The sequence below is a fragment of the Leptonotus elevatus genome, chromosome 12 (genome assembly GCF_054856555.1).
Source record: "Leptonotus elevatus isolate MCC_2025b chromosome 12, RoL_Lele_1.0, whole genome shotgun sequence".
Lineage (NCBI taxonomy): Eukaryota > Metazoa > Chordata > Actinopteri > Syngnathiformes > Syngnathidae > Leptonotus > Leptonotus elevatus.
In genome coordinates this window covers 20,565,616-20,589,910 of record NC_141250.1, presented here as the reverse complement: position 1 = coordinate 20,589,910, position 24,295 = coordinate 20,565,616, and the positions used below count along the sequence as shown (strand labels likewise).

Sequence of the window (24,295 nt, the reverse complement as noted above, 5' to 3'; positions counted from 1 at the left end):
TGCGGAACAAAACGACACAACACAAGCTCTTTGTGTGAATTAACGGCCCCCCGCCATTAAAGGTGTCGTCCATACCTCACGCGCTAAATCTCCTGAAGCAAAAAGCTGGACATCATTTTATGACCACTAAACTTGTTCTGCACATCACCAAATTTGATGTTGTTTTTCTTCGGCTCTTATTTCCTGGGCAAGATAAACAAGATGCATTTGTTAACCCAAATGATGTGAATACAATGTGCCAGGCCTCTTTTTTGGAGGGGGGGGGGGGGGGGGATTTTTTAAAATTCACTTAAATCTGGCAGACTTAACACACTTCTCTTTGGTGTGTGAAATTTACAAGATTATTTTGGGAGTCATTTTAGAGAGTCTATAAATTTGTACCACTGCATAGTATGAAGTACATCCTTTAAAAAAAAAAAAGAGTCTTGGAGCCATACATAAGGTTAAACTTGGGGTTATATGAATGAGTGTAATGAATATTTAGAGGTTTGTAGGACAAGATTATTTTTCTTGTATGCAGACATGTTGAACTGTGATTTTTTTTTTTTTTCTGACATGAAACAGCATTATGTCGACTAGAACGTCTTTTGAGACATATTTCGACAGTCAGAACTCTGCAATAATCTTGCCTGGAAGTGACATGTAAAATATTTTTTTCAGCATTAGTTAGAGGCGGACAGATTTGTGTGTAAAAAAAAAATGATCGTTTTATTTTGGTGGGAGTTGAACGATGGATTCTGATGATCAAAGATAATGGAAGAGAGAAAACGGATTCTTCAAACTGAAGCTGGGCCATCAAAGGCAAATTTGTCATTAGATAATCTCTTTGTGGTTGGATTACATCTCCCGGATTTTGGATGTAATACAGCCAGTTTAACGGCACGAGTGACTTCGATATAGTAAATAAATCTGGCAGTAAGCCTAATATTAAAATAGTGAATGAATCTATTAGGGTTGCTTGGACTCTCCAATGAAGAGGTCGAATTTTGCTTTTTGGTATTTCGTCCTTGAGGTGAACCATCTTTTGTTTGGATTTGAAATGTATCACTATGTTATAGTTACGAGTTACTTTGATGAACCAGACATGTAAGAGACCACCACTTTCCACTGTTCCACCCAAACGAGATTCAACAAATCCTACCGCAGCTTTATCTAGTCTCTGTTGCGTTATTTTGCAGGTCAAAACATGAGAATAGTGTTTTATCAGATTTGCTCCTTCACTTTTTTTATTTTTTTTATTTTTTACTTTTTATTTATTTTATTTTTTTTTTATTATTATTTTATTTTTTTTAAAGAAAAAAAAAAGATTTGCTCCTTCACAAGCTCCTGCAGTTTTGGCTGTAACGTGCAGTAAATTTAAAGTTTATGTGTAACATTTTCAACATGAACATAATGCCAATCAACTTGCGATTGTGATTGGCTAGCTAGGATCCAAATTATGGGTTTTTTATGGGTTTAGACACGCAAATATGTCATGTCCACTGCAATCATCTATAGGTCCGATTAAGCCACACTGTGGCAGGGTTTTTATTTTCTGCCATCCCTGGTAAAGAGTCCAAGATCAAGCTCAGTATGAGTTCAATTTTGTCTCGTCGAGATGTTTACAGTTTGTAGACCATCCAATAAGCATCTCGCCATATGATCTGCTGATCTTTTTTTTTTTTAAATTTTTATATGCTAGTCAGGAGGTGTATTAATTCCTCTGTCCAAGAAAAAATGCAACCTTATGACAGTCCAAAGTAAGACGATAATTCCCTAAAAGTTCTCCAACATCATTAAAAGCCTCTGAGCGTTTGGTCTTCATCTCACACGACTGCGATTTCCTGGCGCATGTGTTGTCATGGCGACAGCATACGGGGGATCCACACTGTGAATTACAACGCATGTAAAAAGCAATAAGTGAGCTTTGAAATGACTTTGACAGACCGTAAAAGATCACCTGGACACGTGCACACGCATGTTGAGTTAAGCCCGCGTGGCTTAAGCGAAAGGCCATCGAAAGGTCACAGACTGGAACGCGATTGCCGTCGTATAATTTGACCAAGGCAACCAAAAACTAAAAGCTGAACTTCCTTTGACCGTCACCGCTCATATTTCTAGCGTAAGCTCCGCCCCTGGAATTGAAGCGCCCTCACAAATAGGAAAGCAGTTAACGTATCATTTAGCCGACATCTGCTAGCGCGGCAGGTTTGTGCCGCCTGTCGGCGAGGTTGCTCCGTGCGCGGCAGTCAAGATTGCTTTTTGCAGCAGGCCGACTTGATAGCACGCTACTCGCCGCGGGGCTGTCCCGGAGCCAGATTGGACGCCTCTCTTGATGTCGTTTGCGTTTTGTTTTCGTTTCCCAGAGAAGTCGAGGTGACGACTTGTAGCGGGGTAACAATATTTGCCAATCTGCATGCCCGCTGTGATCAATGGCCAAAAGAAGTCGTGTTACAAAAGCTGCCAAAAGGGAAGAGTGACCCGTCCTCTCGATTAATTGGTGGAGCTTGTTGGAAATCATCCATCCATCCATCCATCCATCCATTTTCTGTACCGCTTGTCCTCACAAGGGTCGCAGGGGGTTGCTGGAGCCTATCCCAGCTGGCTTCGGGCAGTAGGCGGGGTACACCCTGAACTGGTTGCCAGCCAATCGCAGGGCACACAGAGACGAACAACCATACTCACAATCGCACCTATGGACAATTTGGAGTGTCCAATTCACCTGCCATGCATGTTTTTGGAATGTGGGAGGAAACCGGAGTACCCGGAGAAAAGCCACGCAAGCACGGGGAGAACATGCAAACTCCACCCAGGAAGGCCGAAGCCCGGACTCGATCTCACAACCTTTGCACTGGGAGGCGGACGTGCTAACCAGTCAGCCACCGCATTTCTCTCCATTTCTGCGTGTTCAAATAAAATTCAAAGTTGAAGTCTTGTGGAGAAGTTTTGCTAGCTTTATTTCAGAGTCTGAAAGGCATCTCTAGAACCCGGCTCAAAATAGCCCTGGTCCCAGAAGTGTAACATTCTCAAACAACACTCACCCATATATACCTAACAGTTCCCACCCCCTTTATTGATAAGAAGTACATTTTGCCCTTCCAGGCATAGCCCAACCCATGTGGCACATCCTGTCAAAACAAGAGTCTTAAAGTCTACACATCCCCCAGTTTTATCTTTATTTCAGGAGGTGTCTTGATCAACTCAAAGGACGTGGGTAAAACACCCCCACCACGTCCTTAACAGATATGAGGTAAATAATTGGCTTCCTAGATAAACAATTGAACTCTGTAGCAGCTTCGCACCAGAGACTCCCGCATATCTGTCCTGTAGATTCCGACACCCCTTATTCAGATTAAGCCAGACACCTCACTTCCTTAGGGGGAAAGAAAACAGACCACAGTCTAACTAACATATGGGGAACAGTTGTATTTATCTAACTAAAATCAAAAACACTTTGAAGAATATATATTGAAACAGAAAAACAATGTTGTTGTTTTTTTTTTTTTTTTTTTAAAGAAAGAAGAAAAAAAAAGAAAAGAAAAAAAAAGAAAAAAAGAAAAACAATGTTAATAATCCAACAAGCTAAATGAAAGTGCAGCTTCCACCGCCGGGATTACAATTCAGACCATTTCGCCATTTTAAATCCGGCCATTAGTCAGGCTTTGCAAGGACACGCAGCATCCACAACTTCCACGTGTAAATACAAGGACTTATTGACTCACATTTTAGAGCGCAAGATCCATTCTTTTGCTAAGAAGCTTTAGGAAATGAGATAAGTGTTCAAAGGCCTTCAGATTTCCATTTTGCAGGTCTTCTGAGGAGAGCGTAAACATGGGAAATGCTCGCAAGTCAGACTGATTAATGAACCTTGTCATGGGTGCAATTTGTTAGCGTTGATTTCCACAAGGTCAGTCCGAGTAGATTATGCAAACACTCCAGCATTTTTTTTTTTTTTTAGCACCCTTAAAATAGCAATAGCTATAGTGGTAATGATAATAAAATAATATGACGAGGTCATTTCCTAACATCGTCTTCATAGAATCAGACTAAGTCGGATACACTTTTATTTTGACTTTTTTTAAATTTATTTAAACATTGCATAGATTAGGCAGTTAATAAATGACTACAATTTGACCTGGAGCAAATTAATTTACACCCTTTGTAGTTATACGGTAGCTGTATTTGATCTGTGGATGATTGTTTTTAAAATATTATTGTTAATATTTAACTAAGTATTACTTTTTAATACTTACGTTATGTTTTTTTTTAATTTATTTAAATCTTGCACACAAGTAATACACATTTAAAAAAAACTAAACAAAAACTAACTATAATGAAAATTCAAAAACTATTATAACCCTGCCATGGGGGGAAAAAAAAACTAATAATAGCAATAAATAAATACGTAAGAAAAGGAAAACATTTTATTTATTTATTTATTTATTTAACGTAAAAAGTCAGACACTGCACTAAAAGTTTTGGACAAACAGGCCTGCCCTGGCGGCGGGAAAAGCTTAAGAAGAAAGCACACCTTATCGGAGGGAGTCAGCAAGGACTTTGTGTGTGTTTGAAACCAATGATTGACATTCTTAATTGAGCACATTCAATCCGCCATGTGTTTACTTTACTCCTCGGACTAGCACAGAAGATGAAGCCGACCTAATTGGTGATGTAAGATGTTATGAAAGTCTACCTTGGATTCGAGCTGATAAATAACAAAACCCCTTCGTGAATTGGAAACCCAAAGCCCAGAGATGATTTAGTTTGAGCCATATTGTTTGTTCATTCCGGTTGTTGATATATGGTGGAAGATCCCCTCGTGGCATTCTGTATCTCCATCGGTGTGGTCAAAATGATCAACAAATGCAACTTAGGGCAATAACAACGCAGATGTAAACAACACACTGATAAGAATTTTAAACATTGCTTAGCGTGTATTTCAATTGGCCAGGTTTGATTCTTCCCCCCCCAATGGTGTAAATGAGACTAAAATCAGCATTACCATATTTACTGCATGATAAGTAGTGTTGCTAAGTAACAAAGTACAAATACTTGATTACTCTACTTAAGTAAAAATTTTCAGGTATATTTACTTGAGAATTTATTTTATTATTATTATTATTATTTATTTACCCGTTACTTTGTAAAAAAAAAAAGAAAAAAAAAAAGAAGAGCAGTGAATTATGTAATCATGTGTAGGGTGCTAGTTGAAGTAACATCCAATGTACCAAGATTCGTATTTGACTTAATTAATTTAGTACTCGCATTCTAGTATTTTGATTGACAGTTGACAGTTTTAGTCAATGAATTAAATACTCAACAATTTATTTTAGCACAATATGTTTGTACTCTGGGATCTGTATTTCTATACTTAAGTACACACCTCTAATGGTGTTTGTGCTGATCCATATGTTGTGTAAATCCACCACTGACATTACCTTAAGCTGCGAAATCAAGCTGACTGTAAAAAAAGTGGCATTTCCAAGAACCGATTACTATAATGTGGCAGCTCAGTGGCATATGGTTTCGCAGTATAGGCTTGCTTTGGCGTCCGGGTTCAAATCTTGACCTTTCTGTGTGATGCCGGGGTGTTGCACCCACATTCGTCCACTTCCTTCCAGTCTTGCTCAAACCGCATACGCAGTGATAAGAAGCACCTGTTGTTTTTTATCGTAATCACGACCGGTGCTGATATTGATTACGACCAATAAATGAGCCTTTTGGTCTTCTGTTTATGCACAACGTCGACGAGCGGGGACGCCTGCTGACTAGAGCGCAGACAATAAATCAATATGCGAGGTGAAGGGGGGCCACATCCATCGCTGTTTGAAATTGCGGTTCTATTTATTTCCTTGCCTCTGTTGATTAACCTTAACGGCGGTGTTTGTGAGTGAGTGAGTGCGGCGCACTTCCCTTCAGTTATTGTGCAACTAAAACATAATTAAGACGAGTAGAGTGAGGCAATATTTCAGTGGAATTATCAGCGAGACGCGCATAATGGTTTTTAATAACTCACGTTTACATCAAAAGGTTTAACATTTAGAGGGTCAGTAACGCTGAGTTCTGCTCTTTCCTGCAAGTTCGATTTTTTTTTTCTTTTAAGGCTGTGGCTAAAACGGCTGCCAAGCGACATGCTGGACTCCACTGAAGAAGAACTTGAGCGCCTTCCTTCGCATCAGTGGTTATCTGGCACAATTGAAATTTCATATACAACAGCTCGGTTATTTGAATTCGCAGTGGACGCGTTGGACACCATGGATGAGCCCGTCGCCGTCCACAAGAGGAGCCACCGAAATCTGTTAGCTCGCTAGCAAGCTGGCGGCTAGCGAGTTAAAGCCCTACGATGACCCAGTGGGATATATTGCAGCCACCAGAGACTTAAGCGGATATTGTTAAGTTATTAACATTGTTTTTCAGTTTCAATTTATATTTTAGCCGTTTTGGATTTAGTTAACTCAGTATAGGCTCAATGAATGGAATTGTATTCTTGTCTGTGTTACTTTCATGAGGAAGGGCAACGAGTTCATACATTCATACGCTATCTCTAAATGGGAGGGCCGGTCTCTACTGGTCGGAAGGGAGTCAGGCTTATTATTATTGTATTTTTTCTAATCTGATTTATACCCATGGGAACAGATTCTCTTGTATTCGCTGAGTTGTGGCCGGGTGTGTTGTGGGCTGATGGGAGGAGACTTCTAGTCTCCCACTTTTCTGAATAAGTATCGATGCCCCACGTTGGACGAGACAGACAACCTGATAGAACACGGCTTCAGTGTCATCAGCCTTTTGTCCTCAGAAGCTTCTGATAATTATTTATCTTTGCAAAGGGACTTCTTCACCAGGATCTCACCATTCAGTTAATTGAACACGCAAAGAGTACAATACTTAATATTGTCTACTCTAACAATATATTGTCACGGCTCAAATAAGTAGGGAAGTGTAGGCATAAGCAGCTGGAACGATATAGCATCCATATTTCAGTGAGGCTGTGGTTTGCAACACTCAATGGATGGCGAGCGGAGTCGGCTCGATTTATTTTATGATTTTAATGACCAATAGTAAATAGTTAATAGTTTAGTTTTTTTTTAATGCAAACGCATACAGAAGGCTTTGATGCAGCTTCTGACATGAAGACGTGGCGTAAAGCAATGGGAGTTATTTAATAAAACGGACAGCAGGTGGCAGCAGAGTATAAAAGATCAGCCATGTTGCCACAAGCTCTTTTTTTCCAGTGTTTTTATGAATGTGAATATGGATGAAACTTAGTTATATCCTAATGCTAATTGTTGCAAAACGGAAACAGACACAAATATACTTTTTTTTACTGATAAAAGAAGAGACTCTAGGGTCCATGTTTTGATAGCAATAGAACACAATTTTCTGTGGGCCTTGCAAAATCAGTCTAAATCGAATAAAACAGCCAGGAGCGAAGGGGGTTGCTTTAGTGAAAATGGCAGCAAGTGAATGAGTTAATTAGAAAGCAAATTTATTCAGAGAACATGATTTTTTTCACTCTACAGGGAGTTAATGCAGCTCAAAACTTTCGGACAATCACTCAGGATAAGAGATATCCAATCATCAGGCCTTTGCTGGATTTGTCCGGCATGATTAAAAAAAAAAAAAATCTATACGGATTATCGGTTTAAAAGATAGAAGTATAGTAGACCTACCAAATGTACTTTTTTGAAAGGGGGGGGGGGCTACTTGTGTTGCAGTTTGATATTGGAATGGATGCTTTCAAGATGCTTTTATCCTTTAAGTATGAAAAATATTGCACAGGGTTGTTTATAAGAGCAAAATATGAATGAACACAATCAGCCATCTTACATGAACTCGACTATCAACAATTGCAGACAGCTAATTTTGAATCTATGCTACAAAACTGTCGTTTTTGCGTAGTTGGTTTCTGGTTTCCTTTCCACTAACACAAGAGTGTGATGGCCGCACTTATGCTTGAAATGTCAACATCCTTGTGAGACCATTGCAGACGAAGAAAGGGCAGGCATCAGTCTGGTTGCTATGGCGACAGTGGACGGAAATGATGTGGCTAGAAAAACATCATAAGGAAAATTAATGGCAGTGTATGAAAAGGAGTTTGCATCCTAATGTAAAATAAGGAGCATTTTGTATTGTGACAAGAAAGGGCTGCTGCATGGAAATAAACCCCCTTTATTCAATATTGATTTACATTTTATATATAAAAATTACTTACATTTAATACATTTTTGTCAAAATACATAGCAGTCAAACCACATACAAATCAAATATAAAATTATAAAAAGTCTTTATATTTATCCTCTTCCTTTTGGAAAGTAACAGATGTGATCTATGATAAGTCTTGCGTTGACCAGCCTTTGTGGTAAAATATACCAAACCTTACCAAAAGCGCAATACATGAGATTTAGAAAAATATGATATTCAGCAATTGTCCTCTCAGCGTAAAGTACAGAATCTGATCGGAGAACATTCAAGGTGGGCTTCAGTCTCTTTCAACAAAAGAAACATCTCTTTTTTTTTTTTTTCTACAGCAACATGATCGACGACGCTTAAATTCCGTGAGAATGGCAAAGACAATTTAAAACACTTTATGGCCAGGACTGGAAATCCAAGATTGCAGATCCACCAGGTAAAGAAGAGTGACATATAACACTGAAGGTTTTGTGGTTAGACCATAACATAAAAAACAAAACAACAACCAAAGAAATGCTGCAAACCGTTAACAACTTGGTATTTACTTCAATAGCTTCTGTTTTCCACTTTATCGTTAAACGCAGGGTACAGATTCAAACAGTTTTAAATGTGCGTAACAATGATGTGGCGTGAATAGATTTTTTTGCACTCCAGAGGCTTAAGTGTCATTCCATACAGGACGGACGTAACCTTCAGTTGAACAGATGTTTGAAAGCAACGTGAAAATAGCGCTCAGATGACTCCGAGCGCGTAATGCTGATGCCGCGTCAGGAAAAACAAAAAAGCCTTGTGCAAAAATTATTGTTTCACCGCTTTTGTATTATACGTCGGTTAAAAAAAAAAAAAAAAAAAAAACAGAAGTAGAAAGAGTCAAGTAGGCTATGCGGCAGTTTCATGAATAATCCCCTCGAATTTCTTTGGGAGTAGCTCTCTTCTCTCGTTGATACTGATGAGCGGCTTCTGACAGTTTTGTCCGTCCGTATACATCTTTGCATACACCGGGTTGGCGTAATTCATGGGCTGTATGGAGGGGCGGGGGGGAGAGGGATTAGAAAAAGATGCAATATAGTCAGGTCCAATATATTCCACAGTGGAGGAAATAATTATTTGATCCCCTGCTGAATTTGTAAATTTGCTCACAATAAATTAGCGGTCTCCAATTTTACGGTTGTTTATTGAATATGCTAAAAGCCAGAACGTCAGTCAAAGCGCATCGAGTGGAAAAACAAAACAAAGATCCCCTACAGCTCAGTCAGAATTGTGACTCCAAAAAAGTATGACCCAAAGAACACCATCCCCTAAAGTCAGGCACGGAGGTGGAAACGTAATGTTTGGGGGCTGTTTCCCTGCAAAGGGCACAGGACAACTTTACCGCTCCAATGAACAGAGCCGCGGACTGTAAAATTCTGGACGAAAACCATCTTCCCTCAGCAGGGAGATGGCTCAATGATGGGGCTGCCAGCATGACAATGAGTCAAAACATACGCACGGCAACAAAATACTGCCTTATTATATTGAGCAATTTGCACGTGTTTCTGAAATTGCCGTCCACCCTGTCATTATGGGGTAACATGTTACCCCTTAAAAATAAAACCTTCCGATGTTTTCATTGACATTATGAACATTTTCTCTCCTCATACCTATGCCACTTACTGATTAAACATTTATGCCACAATTTTTTTTATCATTATGTGTGTAATTGGATGCTGCCAAATTTTGCTTGTCCACTCATCACTCAATCATTTCAATTGATATAAAAAAAAACTTTCAGGAATTTGAAATACACTTGTTAAACAAAACACAGTCGGATTACACACTGACTGGTGTTGCTTAGTGAAGGTCAATTTGCTCCTTAAATGCTAACAAATAGCCAGAAATGTCCACCCTGTCATCAAGCTCAAATAGTTAGCCGTTTGTTTGCATATAATGTATATCATCCGCTAGTATATAGCTAATAAGAAAAATAGCATGCGTCCCTGAAATTACTGTCCACCCTGTCATTAAGGGGTAAAACCCTTACAAAGAACGGAACATTTTATTTCCTCGTTACAGAATAAGCACTTACAGCACATTCTTTTTTCATCATTATGTGTGTCGTTGGATTTTCACATGTCCACTCTGTCATCATGAAATTTCAATTGATATCAGAAATCTTTCACAAATTTGAAATATACAACAACAGTTGGATTACAAACTGACTGGTGTCGCTGAGTGAAGGCCGATGTGCTCCCTTGTCCACCCTGTCAGCAAGCTCACATAGTTTGCTGTCTGCTTATACGGTATTTGTCAGTTTGTACCGGTAGATCATTTAGCTAATAAAATATTGTCAGACTGTTCATTTCTTGTGAGCAAACTTAAAAATTCAGCAGGGGTCCAATAAATGACATCACCTACTGTACATTAAATCAACAATACGGTCTTCAAATAATTGCAGGATCATTATTTGGAGAATGGTGTCTCTGCTGTTACCGTGGTTACGCAGGTTCACATACTTTAAATCATTCATAGAAATGGAGGACCACTTACAGGTTTATGGTAGCATTGTCGCAAAAAAAAAAAAATATGTTTTTATTTGCCACAGTGTTTTGAAAGGTAATGAAATGCGATTGCAAAAAGCCCCACAGCAACGAATTGATAACAAAATGCTGTTGTCTTAATACGTCAACATCAGTATGTGCATCTTTAAAGTGAAAAGTGTAAAGGGATCAAAGTGCAATTCACATGCAGGGAAGATTCAAACTCATGCAAACACATTTTGAATTTCAATCCAGTGGCATGTGGACTTCCTTTCATTGACCGTCAACAAAAACAGCATTTGGCACAAGGTGGTCACACATTTAAACAGCAAGCAAACATTGCAGGCACCGTCCGTTGCTCATTGGTTGCTTACATTCTATACAACGATGGTTCATGTCCTTATCAGGCAAAGTCATAGTGAGGTTTGAAAAATTCACCTGTCCGGGGATTACCTCCTTGGGCACCGAATTGATACCCAAGGCGCGAGGGTCACTGGATTTTACACACCAGCCCTGCAACACAAGCAAGCAGCGGCGGCTGCTGATCATGCAAAGTTTGCCAAAAAAATGGCCGTTAACAGTTTGCGAGTGCTTATGAAAAACATGCGAGAACCCCACAGACAAGTTGGAGAGAGTTTTGATTGGAGGAGAGAAAAATGAGGGAAAAGGTTTGAAATGGAGCTGTGCTGCTCTAACAATAGCAGATGTCAAAGTTGGCGGTGCGGAAAGCATCGGGTTTGAAGCGCTAACATCCAAAAAAAAACAACAACAAAAAAACACATCAGTGAAGGTGTTAAAGCTCATTTCATGCGCTCGGCATAAGTGGGAAGTGGAGTCCCAAGATGAGGATTACTTAAAAAAAAAAAAAAAAAAAAAAGTCCAGGACTTGCTGTACTTTACCTGATTAAACTTCATTTCAATGTTTTGTTTGATAAAACAAACATACATAAATTGAAATATTTTAATACAAATATTTACTGTAATTATTAGCTTCCTACTTTGTTAGCGTAGGCTAGCGAAGCCCATTCCGACTTGTGTACACATTCGGGTCACCTCGTTGCTGTAGGAACGGAACCCTGCCATAAATCCTTTTTATAATGCGTCATTGGGTTTATGACGTTACATTCGACAATACAAGGTCGCTTCAAACTGGAATTTTCATTTCAAGATGCCTCATTTTTCTCATTATTTCTTGTCAAGTTTGTACAGGACATCAATAGCTGTAATTCAAATGGACTTTCCCCTTTGAAATAAATAGAAATGCCATTAATCTGTTCCGGCCCCCTTTCCCAAAAACTCATTTTTGTTAGCATGTTAATAATTCTGGGGAAGAATAATACATGGAGACACTCACAGCTTGTCAGTAAGCAGCTGTAATATTAGTCGTTCTTTGCAGAGGATAAAGAAAAGATGACTATGAGTATTGTTTATTATCTGCCTGCATGTGCTGCTCTATCACTGATGTTGGAATATCCATTATTTAATTTTTTATATACTCGGACCTCCCTTCCCTCGCAGGAGCCTTCAGCAAGTTGATGCTAGATTTACAGTCAGCTTGAAACCACTTTCTCTATTTGATTTTATTTAAAACGAGAGAGCGCTTGTATCTCAAATGAGTCAAACAAAATTTGAGCAAACAACGGCTCATATCTTGAAAAACTTGCACCTCAAGGCAATCATTTTTGAACCATTGAAGTGAAATGAGATAATTGCCCTGCGGCACACCAAGATACGCTGACCCACCTTATGTGGGTCCAGCGTGAAGCTGGGCCGCAGCAGGCTGCCCGCATCGGCGTGGTTGTCGTGGTCCACTTCATACATGTTGTATGACGGGTTCCCGATCTCCACGTTGATGCCGCCGTTGGTCATGGGCTGCCTTTGGACACGTTTCCCCCTGAAAGTGTGCACGGCGCAAAAAAAACGCGCAGATGTAACTCGGGATTGCCGTTTGACAAAGCGACATGACACAAACCCAACCGGTGTGGTTTGAGTGAATAACTGAAAAGCTGAACTGCAGTCAGAGGCTTAATGGATTGCGATGTTCCCAAAAAACAGAATCACGCTCGCTCGAAACGAAGCTCAATGTTTTATCCTCATAGATTTTCCACTTGGCAGCACAGTGTGGAAGGGGTTTGGCACGTCAGCCTCACAGTTCGGAGGTTTTGGGTTTGAATCTTCTTGCGTGGAGTTTGCATGTCCCCCCCCCCCCCCCCGTGCTTGTGTGGGGGTTTTTTTTCCCCTCAGGAAAAGTAACGACTAGATGTGCTACTAGTACCAACCTTTGCTTTCGTCTGCAGATGTAAATGCCCGCCACCACCATCACCATCAAGACCACCAGCAGGACCAGAGGTACGATGATGGCTATGCTTCCTAGGAGAGAGACGATGCATGGGAAGACAGAAGATAAACGCGTGAGTAAATTGTAAAACAAAATGTTGTTGATATTTTGATGTTGAAATGGAGATAAAGGGGAATATAAAAGTTGACACTTCTTCCTACTATTTTTTTTAACTTACTACCAAAGACTGGGTTGATGACCGTCTTACTTTATATGTCTTGTTGCTTAATATGATGTTAAGTTCTGTTTCTTGTTTGCAATTCCTTTTTTCCCTTATTATTATTATTTTTTTGCTGTTTACAGGTTTTGGCTTCACAATTTCCATTTTCATTATTTTTATAATTATTTTTTTAATGCATGTCCGAAATAAAAATTCAAATCAATTCTTGTAGGCTAAATGGTACAACCATAGCTTATTTTCCCACAATGCCACGGGGTATGACCCTATGGCATTATGGGGGGGAAAAAAAGCCAAACCTAAATCATGAATTGCAGGCACAATTAATCATAAAAGTTACGAATAAACAATGTTTTTTGCTTGATTTTCAAAAGTACTGGTATAAAGTGGGATTTTTTTTTTTTTGCACTCGCACGTGCACAAGTCCGTGGCATTACGGGAAAACATGCTATGTTTGTAGCATTTAGCCTACAAGTACGTACAAACGCATTTAAATACCTTGGAACTACTCGCCAGTCAAACAAAAAGTCCACATTGGCAGTTCCACGCTTCCGTAGGAACGTAATGATCGCGACTGTGCCCAACTAACCTCCACTAGTATTATCTGATCTGCTGCTCTTGGGTGCGGGTCTCTCACATTGCGTCCCAGCCCAGTTCGTCGAACACCTGGTCAAGAAAATAGCATGGTGAAAAAACAGCAGTTAGCGTTTAGACGACGACTTGTTGAAGTCGACAAAGCAACATCTGGGGAAAAAAATCACAACGTGTACAGTATGCATATGTTATGTCCATACACTGAGTGAGAATTGATGTTGCTTATTATCGTGTGGAAAGATGATGGCGGCACAACAAGTCCTTGTATTATTAGCGTCCCTTGCAACGGTGAATGTATGCAATTTCACACAACGAGCGCAGATGGGCCCGTAAAGCATGAACGATCCGGAAGGTGCGATTGGATAATGATCCTATGTATGAATCACTGCTAATGACATGCACGCGTACCAATTACAGCGTATATGACACCAACAAATAATCAACATCCTCAGATTGTGTTTCCAACCAGCGTTCCAAGAATGAACTTTCACCAGGAAGTAAACAAAACAAAAAAAAAAAACATGACATGCTGCTCTAGTTTGTAAGCAATCGTCATCTGCGGCTCGCTGTCATGCACATGTTGCGAAATGCGGTCTGATGAGCACACGATGTCACGTTGGGAGTCGGCCCCCGCCTCCCGCCGTGCCGGGCCAGGCCCGCATGAGATGGGTGAACGAGTGACAGCGACTCGTGCAGCAACCGATCATGTAACAAGTGCCTCGTCATGACGTTAGCCTGGGGCGCTCATTAGCGCGATGAATAAATCATGTTGGCGCTGTGGCTTGACAGATTGCTGGAAAAGGGAAGATTGCAGGATTAACATCGCGTAGGTGACGTACGTACGTCTGGAGGAGCTTTCAAATTTGTTGTTACGGATTGACAGATTGCTTTTAGATGGAGGAGTACATATTTGGACCACACTGAAAATGAAATATAATGACAGTATTTCAAGTCATATTTCACAAGGATAAGGTGTGTTTTTGAGGTGAAATGCAATTTGAGATTGGAATTTGAAGTTATGAGAACAACATTGTGTGGTCAATATTTGCATACTTTCGTTATGCATTTTTACATTAAAGCCATAAATTACGAGAATAAAGTAGAAGATATTCCAGGGTTTTGGAGATGCAAGGTTTTGCATTTTACAAGAATTAAGTCGTATTTTCCAAGATGAAAATATTTTTTGATTGAAGTTGTAAATAATGAGGATGAAAGTTGAATTCATTTAAGATTTGTTTTATATTTTCAAGAAAAAAAATCTTTCTGAGAACAATGCAATATTTTTTGGGAGACCATACAAAAACAATTAGTTTCAATTTATGATTAAAATATATTTTTTAGATGGAATGTTTTGTTTTACATGAATACAATTTAGAGATTAAATATTTATGTATATATATATATATATATATATATATATTTAGTTTAAAGTTGTAAATAATGAGAATGAATTCAACAGTTTGGATATTTTTTATATTTTATAATAGTTGTAATTTTTAAATTGAAGTTATAAAATAAGAGAAAAAGTTACGTCTTTCAGAAAAAATTCTATTTTTGCGTAAGCAGTTTCAATACCACTTTTTTCCACTTTTTTCAGACTGATACCAGTACTCACCAATACTTCGGAAATATATAATAATAATAATTTGCCACCAACTATTGCTGAGGAAGACTTAATGTCAGATTTATTTTTGCCTTAAGTGTAATGGTGGCTGGTATCGGCAGCCTCCAGTATCCAATACCTTAAAAAAGTTTGGTATCGGCACTTGCGCATCCTGATTTTTGCAATATTTTTAATTTTTTTTATTTTAGATTCAAATTGGTTAAAATTATGAGAAAAAAGTCATATGTCTTTGAGGTAAAAACCCCCCAAACAAACCAAAAAGTTTGAAAATTGTTGTTTCTTTTCATTATATTATAAATATTAATAACACTTCATCTAAATAAAACCCATTACTTTTCTCTTGAAAATAAACACACAAAAAAACAAAAAACGTACAACTTCATCCTCATAATAATTGACTTAGGTAAAAATATAAATTAAATATCAAAATTCATATAAAATTATGACTTTAATCTCGTAGTGTAAGTGTTTTTGTTTTTGTACTTGTATTTGAATTCACATTATAGGATAACAAAGACGAGTTTCATTTGCACATTTTAAAGGACGCGTGGACTTTTGAATAAGGAAAACACGGAACACTCAGCACACTTGACAAGATTACCACTTTCAACTTGCCGCATCTTGATTGACCTATCAATCAAAACTAGGACAGGCAGTAATCATTCCCCGCGGACGACATGTAATCATCCCTTGCTCATGTATTTTGAAGCACTCGTTACATAAAGAGTTCCTACAAGGCCGAAGAAAGGGCCCTTTTTCTCCTGGACAGGCTTCATGATGGGGGCCGGATGGAGTTGAGTGAGGCGTCAACAAAGCGGGTGGTGGGCTGGGTGACCTACTTGCAACGGGGTTTGTTAAGAGCCGTTAATGTGCACATCCCCTCGTTCTGACAGAAGTAATCGCAGGGGTTGGCCAGCTCATCGCAACGTTGGTTCTTGAACCCTGATGTGCAGCTGCAAGACATTGTTTGGGGAGTTACGGAATAGAGAACACTTGTTGACCTTGCCGTCGGACTTTTAGAGGATTCGAGGAGAAGATGGGAGTGCATTTTCCAAAAAACATCTTCTGGACAGTAGTGCCTTGAACATACAAGTTAAACTCTAAACAAATGTGTCTCAAATCATCTTGCCCCATTAAAATGAATGGCTATCAATCCATTCATCCAGCAGCCATCAATATATTTTTTAAATAAGGAAAATAGCACAACTTTACTTTCTAAAAACATGAATAGCAATCAAATTCAACAGTTTGTGCATCATTATGTGCATATGTTGGATGTGGAATTGTAATACAGACACAAATGAAGAAGAGTTTAACTGCGGCCTCTTTGAAGAATTGTTCACTATACAGCAAAAAAAAAAAAAAAACGCATGAGTTGGGTCACTTGTATGTCAAGGCACCATCGTATTTTTAAGTTTGAAGACCATTGCCACAACTGTGAAACATCTTCAATTGTATCTACAACATGAAAAAGTAAGCAATAATAAATGAAGCGTAGAAAAGGCCATCAATTATTCTTGGTAGGCAAAATCCACATTATGTAATGAAAGGCAGGCTGGCGGCGCCAAACCTCTCCTGGAGCTCTCCTGATGGAAACGAGCATTTTGGAGTGAGCGAAAGGAACCTTGCCTGTCGCAGGACGGAACGATTGTGAATAGATTTACAAGTCGGTGAAATCCAGACGAATCCGAACACTGGCGAAATTGAAGAGCCCCTTTTTTCCGTGCTTATAAATCACAGCTGCCAACGTACGGAATATTTGTCATTGTGAGAAACGACGCAGAGCCGGCCGCGGATTAATACCTGCTGAGTTATAATCGCATGCTGTGTAAGAAGAAACCTAAAATAGGAAACTGTAAATGAGCTCTAAAGCCAAACATTAAAACTTTTATATCTGTACGAGGACGGAAAGAAAGAACGTTCTCTCTGGAATAGACTTTGAAAAACTTCAAATGTTTTTGCAGTCAATGCTAAATCGATCATAATCTAGAGTCGATTAACTGATGATGTCACTGATATTTTTTTTCCAGATGTCAACGTGTTCGAGCTTTACATACTTTCAACTCTCACTCGTTTTTTCCGGCTTTCGTCGTTCGCACTGGCTCCACCCACTGACACGTTCATCCAATCACGTTCAGATACATTCATGGCCTTGCAAACAGTTGAAACTTGTAAAACTTTAACACCAATTCACAGAACAAAACTGCAAGGTCGCTAATCGATACACTGTATAGTACATCATTTTAAAAACTTAAACAATTCATAATGTACAAGCGACCGCCCGCATACTCACAGTTTGCCATCTGTGGATTCGTACATTTGCATAATTATTATTATTATTATTATTTTTTGCTTGTATTTTTCCAGGATCCTAAACCATGGCCATTTTATTTTCTTTTTTTAATTAAAGAATAATTGGGGTGTGCAAAATAAATAAATAAATAAATAAATAAATAAATAGCCTTTCAGTTGGGTATTCTTGCGCTTAAGCTTTTGTTATATTTGAAAGTAAAAATGCATATTTTGCAAGTGAATGTGCTCAGGGTCTAATCGATACACTGTATAGTACATAATTTTAAAAACTTAAACAATTCATAATGTACAAGCGACCGCCCGCATACTCACAGTTTGCCATCTGTGGATTCGCACATTTGCAGAATTATTTTTTTTTTGCTTGTATTTTTCCAGGATCCCAAACCATGGCCATTTTATTTTATTTTTTTAATTAAAGAATAATTGGGGTGTGCAAAATAAATAAATAAATAAATAAATAGCCTTTCAGTTGGGTATTCTTGCGCTTCAGCTTTTGTTATATTTGAAAGTAGAAATGCATATTTTGCAAGTGAATGTGCTCAGGGTCTCAATTTTAATCACGTTGAAGCACCGCCGCTGCACCGACCGACGACCTGTTTTCAATGAGGCGCCCAATGTTGTTAATGCCAAAATGTGATTGCTTATTAATTGTCTCCAAACTATAATAGTCATTGCACAGCGGGCAAAGTCGACTAGTCAGCTTTGCCCTTATTCTGGAAAAGAAAGAAAATAACTGATGTTAAACTGGCAAAACAGTAATAAGCAAGGCCCTACAGAAAATAGAAAGGATTTCACGTGAGAATGTTGTTTTGCTATGACTACGCCCGATCCAAGGCTTTATCCATCAAAGCAATGCAGTTCGGCCTTGAAAGTTCGCCATTACGGAGAAGTAAAGATTCTTGATAAAGTTGTACATATCTTCGCATACATCTCCTGTTCCTTTTCGGAAATAATAAAAGCCTACGATCAGATGGAGTCATTTGCATAGAAATGGATTCCATCCACTTGAATTTGTGGGACGAGGACGAATTTCAATCGAGCAAAGGGTGGACAATGGGCAGTTAAAAATGCAGAGCGTTGGGCTTGAGAAGAAAGGATTTCCAATTTGCCCCTTGAAGAAATTTTTAACAAAGCGCCGCATGCCATGATAGCTCAGGTGATATTAATCTGTGGGCCATGCTTGGAAGAGCGACAGCGTTTTTTTAAATTATTTATTCCTCCACTGAATGTCATGTTAAATGACTGACACATACCCCCTCTTTTCTTTCTCGAGAGCAAACTTCTAAATCCTACGACTGAAGAGAGTCAGGAAACCTGACACGAGCTCTTTTACAGCAAGGAGGACGAGCATGATATGCTCAAAATGGCAAGCCATGAACAGGATTCCGCTTTTTATTTTTTTTTTATCCGCCTTAAGCCACAGCGACGTGTCACACAGCGTAAGATGGCGCTCTGGCATCCAGCCCTCACGCTGCGCCGTGGCCTCCGCCATGTGACTTCAAACGCGACTCGGGTTTAAGGATTGCGTCGCGAGGTAGCGCGCGAGTCTCCGAGCGGGCAAATGCGGGGAGCCTGCGACGGTTCTCGGATGTGCTCCTGAAGCCAGCCAGGCTTACTGGGATAAAGAAGCGCCATTTGCATGTCGGCAGCGAGGGTGAGAATAATCACAGCGTGCGACTTACTGACAGAAAGGCAGGTTGGTGTCGGGGTCCAGGTGACAGGTGCCTCCATTGTAACAATATCCATCACACAGCTGACAGCTTGGTGCAATTCGCCCATTTGTGCAACTGAGGGGTGAGGAAATAATGACTTGTACAGGGTTAGATTTTGTCACAAGCAAAAAGCAGCTCATTTCAGAAAAAAAAATAAAATTACATACAGCTTGTATTTGCTGATGATGCAAAATGATGCAAATGTATGCTCTATCCCAGAGGGGGAAAAAACACGATGGAACTGTCAATGCCTCACGACTAGTCAAACTGGATAGAACCTTGCACAACTTTAGCACCTGTTTGGTGCCATGTGAGAGATAGATACTGTTATGCCTTGAGATATGAGTGACTACAAGTTTTTTTGTTTGGACTTGCGGGCAAAAAATTTTTTTAGCGCAGGATGGTGACAGTGAAGCCATCTCGGCTCACGTCACAACAAAGCGCAGTTTGAACACAAAAAAATTGTCTTCAAAATGTTTGATGCCACTTCAAGTTGAAGAATTACTCTTTATTTTTTTATTTTTTTTCTAAAAAAAAAAAAAAAAAAATGAAGAATTACTCTTAAACATACAGTCCGCTTAGCCTAATGCTAACACATAAAGGGAAACATCATAGATGGGCTAATGGATAGCATCTAGGTGGCAGTGTTATAACCCTTTAAAGGCAAGTCAAAAACGTTCTTGGCAATATCACGTTCTATGTGCTCCCACTAGACTAAACTGGACATTCTAATATGAATATGAATTAAGCAGCAAAATCCACCCATTTTTATTCATCCATTTTACCACTTGCTGTCAACTGAAAATGACAAAATGACATCACAGTGGTTCAGGGTAAACAACCAATCACGGCTCACCTGTTTTCTAAGTTTGGTCATGTGATGTTCACAAGCCGAGCTGTGATTAGTCGTTGTGTATGTATAACGGATTGTGTGGTGTTCCGCAGGGTTCAATTCTGGGCTCTGCTGTTTTCACTGGGTTCCATCTTAAGGGACCAGCGGTGGTTGTTTTAAAGTGCTCTATAAATATAGAGTTGAGTGATGCGAGTCGGTGCCCTAACTGCATGATTTGCAATGCCAAATTGGTGCAATTATAGTACAGCACAACTCGCTAGCTAGCAAAGCTAAAGGAACACTTCCTTTCTTTTTCTTTTTTTTTCTTTTTTTTTTCTTTTTCTTTTTATTTTTTAAGAATAAAATAAAAAAATAAAATAAAGGAACACTTCCTGAAGCTGCATGGAGATGGGGCAATACAAGAACACGATGCTTTCTGAATTCCAGCTGAAGAGAACCAGATTTCATTAAAAAGGCAACTCTTTCTGTTCATTTTGTTAACCAGCAAACCCTTTGTCTTGAATTTGGGGGAAAAATTAAATAAAATCACATTTTATTTTCCAATAAAAAAGGGTTCGGGTAAATGCACATAGGAATATGGTGGAGTTCACCTCCAGCAAGCTTAAGACTACTGTATAGCTTTTTCATCTATAACTGCTTCAAACAACAATGATGATTTTGTTGGCTAGTTGTTAGTTTGTTGTAAATTTCAGCTCACATTCAAAGCAAAAAAAAATAAAATACGCCCAACGACAGATCCAAAAAGTGTAGTCATTCATATCTCATAGCGCCACTGTACACATTATGTCTAATAGGCGCAATTATTGAACGTGTAGAGCACATCTGGGATTTGACAAACGTATAAATAATGCAAATGTCTACAATGCAGCGCAACAGCAAGCAGAAGGCGATAACTCACTTGCAAACCACATCTGCCGTCTCCTCGTTAATGAGGCACGGCGCGCCGTGGCAACGGAGACACTTGTCCACCTCGCATTTGTTTCCCTCGAACCGGGCGGGGCACACGCACTCCACGTAGCCGCTGCTGGACAGCGTGCACGCCTTGGAGTTGACGCAGTAGTGGTGACAAATATCTGCTTGCCATTTGGGGAGAGAGACAACGACAGCAGAAGATGTGAAGAACACGCCAGGAATGCACTTTGAGCTGCTTTAATTGGACTTGGGAAAGGTTTTAATGGGACTTAATTATCCTTATCAAATGACATCTTAGCCACAGTTGAAAACATTTCACCCGTTGGGCAAACAATGGGAGGAGGGATACTAATGATGTGTCGCCAAAATTGTTTCCCCCACTAACAATAATTACAAAGCGGTGTGATAAAAACACAATAAAATCATTATCACTTCTGCACAGAAACACCCGACGGTTGCTTGATTGTGGCTATTTTAATTTTGTTTATTATAAAATCTGTTATTTGCGGGGGGGGAAAAAATGCTGCAGGAGAAAGCTTTTGTTGCACAGGCTGAACTTTTAACGTGAACGAATTCAATTCCTCTGCTATTTGATCCTGCTTGTTTGTGTCAATCACATGCATTTCAAGTATTTTCTGCCGGCAGCCGTTAAATTGGAGGCGCACAACTCACGGTACAGGCAGCGTTCTCCCGTGTATTCGGACAAACAGCGGCACACGGGCTGGTTCCCCTGAGTGACGTCACACGTTCCGCCGTTCAAACAGTAGCTGTCGCATATCCTCCTCTCGCAGAACGGCCCTGAGAGGCCCAGAGGACAATGGCAAGTAGGCTTACCTAGATAAATGGAGACGTGAGAGGAGGGGATTAGGGCGTGTACAGAAAAGCAGCAACGTTCGTCTATAAATAAGGTGAAGGAGCTCCGAGCCCAGCAAATGTTTCAGAGCGCTGCGTGCCGTTGAGGATTGAAGGGCCCGCGAAAACGGAAGAAAATAACTCCTGCACTGATTTCTATGTGCAGCACGCTGGCGTAGTGGTTAGCACATCTGCCCCAGGGTTATGAGATTCAGCGTTTGATTGCTCACTTTTTTTCCTGGCACTACGAATCCCTCTCACATCTAAATTGTCCAGAGGTGTGAATGTGACTGTGCTGGGGACCAGGCCCGGGGGTACCCCAACTTTCACCCAAGGTCAGCTGTGATAGGCCGAGTGCTATAGAAAACAAATGGATGGGGGGGGGGGGGGGGGGTTGCTGTATCTCATATTGTTGCTGTTGGGCAAATTCTCAGACCTTCAAAGTTGCAACTTTTCAGATAAAAAATAACAAACACCTTGGTTGAGTTACCAAATACATCTTTCAAGTTGGTATTTACAACATTATGTTGCTATCATATCCCGACCAACATCAACACATCACCAATAATCCAGCCGGCACAACTTTTTTAGCCTTTTATACGCAACGTGGCTTGCCGCCCCCACTGCGGTCGATATTCTCCCAGACTATAGGAGGCAGTGAAGAGCGTCTGCGGCATATGAACAACACTTTAGGCACAACGGAAGCAGAAAACAATTGTATTTATTTATTTTTTCAATAAACTATTGACAACAAGAGATTGAAACAAATAAAGGGAAAAAAAAAAGGGAAGTAGAAAACTGTTGTTCCCAACAGCTTTTGCTCGTCCGCCATGTTTTTCTGTGACAATAGTCCGTGTAGGTTACTAAAATGTGGACAATGCGGACACCACGTGGAGGGGGCGTGGTTTCTGAAATGATGTCATTCCGCCACGTGGAGCCTCGAGTCACTGTCTTTAGAAACCAAAGACCAAGTTTGAAATCTTGGGGTGCTAATTTCAACATACATATCAAATCAATTAAGACAGCCTTTTATCAGCTGAAAAACATATCCAGACAAGAGAAACGCATCCACGCTTTTATCTCCAGACTCGATTACTGTAACGGGTGCGAAGGTGTTAAGACAGTCGACAGCCGAGTTTTCAACACTTTTAATTGGTTAGTAATGTTTATATATATATATATATATATATATATATATATTTATTTATTTATATATATATATATATATAAAATAACAGACGACATGTAGACAGACCAGCGGCAAACGGACCACATTTGGTTTTCTGGCCAACAGTGAAAATACGGTTGAAATAACAGAATGCTATGCATTACTGTCCACTGGAAATATGAAATGTGTAAGTGCCTGCATGTCCAAAATGGCAAACAATTTTCCATGAGTGGCCATCTCCTCTGTGCAATGTGGTCATAACATTGGATGACATGACTTCATGGCCATCATAAGACACGTGAGAGGCAGTAAAAGCAACAACAACAACAAAAAAAATCCACTCGGTGTGATTCAGAAGACAACAATTTTCCAAGGTTATGAGGTTCAAAGTAAAATGCACCAAAGCAGAACAAATGATGTCGCCTTTTTTCTCTCTTCAAGAATACCCTCCAGGCCGTTTGGAAAAGCCTCAAACACAACAAGTTATCCATATATTGATGCTTGTGCTAATAAAACATATTCCACACCACCAAAGTAATGTCTATAAATGCCTTTTTGCCAGCTCATGTAGCATAAAAAAAATAAAAAATGTATGTGTGTGTGTTGGGATAATATCGGATTAGTAGAATGTGAATGTGTAAAATGTGGAAATTCACCTCAAACATGATCCACTATATGGAGCATATTCTGAGAACATGTTAACTCTTTGATTACCACTTGTCTGGTTCCAGTGACATTAACGTAAATAGAATGTCCGCACACAATAAAATGCACAGCTCTGTCTTTGTTACAATTGGCCCCTCATTAGAGGTTCATTAGTAGACTGCGGATCGTGAGCACAGTGGTTCCTCTAAAGTAGAAATCAATCCCAGGCAATTTAAAGGGCATATAGAACGGAAAATTGACTTGTTAATTGTTTGTATACAAATAGTTGAGTGTCTGCAGGGCCCGGCCAACCATCAAGTGTGAAATTTAAACCAGCGAGTCAATCTGTTGTTAGCCGCCCTTTTTGTGTCTGTAAAAAAAGCCAGGCAGAATTCAGTTTGACATAACATTCCCACACAGT

At 39.6% G+C, this 24,295-nt stretch overlaps 1 protein-coding gene across 1 annotated transcript in view; it reads right to left on the bottom strand.

Moving 5' to 3' along the window:
• Nucleotides 1–8,125: 8,125 nt before the first annotated feature.
• The window catches only part of lrp1bb (low density lipoprotein receptor-related protein 1Bb), a 247,502-nt gene continuing 231,332 nt past the window's right edge, over nucleotides 8,126–24,295 (bottom strand). Inside the window, exons 84-92 of the mRNA XM_086090410.1 lie at nucleotides 21,882–22,043; nucleotides 21,196–21,370; nucleotides 19,415–19,519; nucleotides 16,259–16,372; nucleotides 13,791–13,867; nucleotides 12,965–13,055; nucleotides 12,429–12,579; nucleotides 11,060–11,198; nucleotides 8,126–9,189 (exon numbers count right to left, since the gene is read on the bottom strand). Coding sequence (XP_085946536.1) covers nucleotides 9,062–9,189; nucleotides 11,060–11,198; nucleotides 12,429–12,579; nucleotides 12,965–13,055; nucleotides 13,791–13,867; nucleotides 16,259–16,372; nucleotides 19,415–19,519; nucleotides 21,196–21,370; nucleotides 21,882–22,043 — 1,142 coding nt within the window. The 3' untranslated portion in view covers nucleotides 8,126–9,061. The remainder of the gene's footprint in view (nucleotides 9,190–11,059; nucleotides 11,199–12,428; nucleotides 12,580–12,964; nucleotides 13,056–13,790; nucleotides 13,868–16,258; nucleotides 16,373–19,414; nucleotides 19,520–21,195; nucleotides 21,371–21,881; nucleotides 22,044–24,295) is intronic.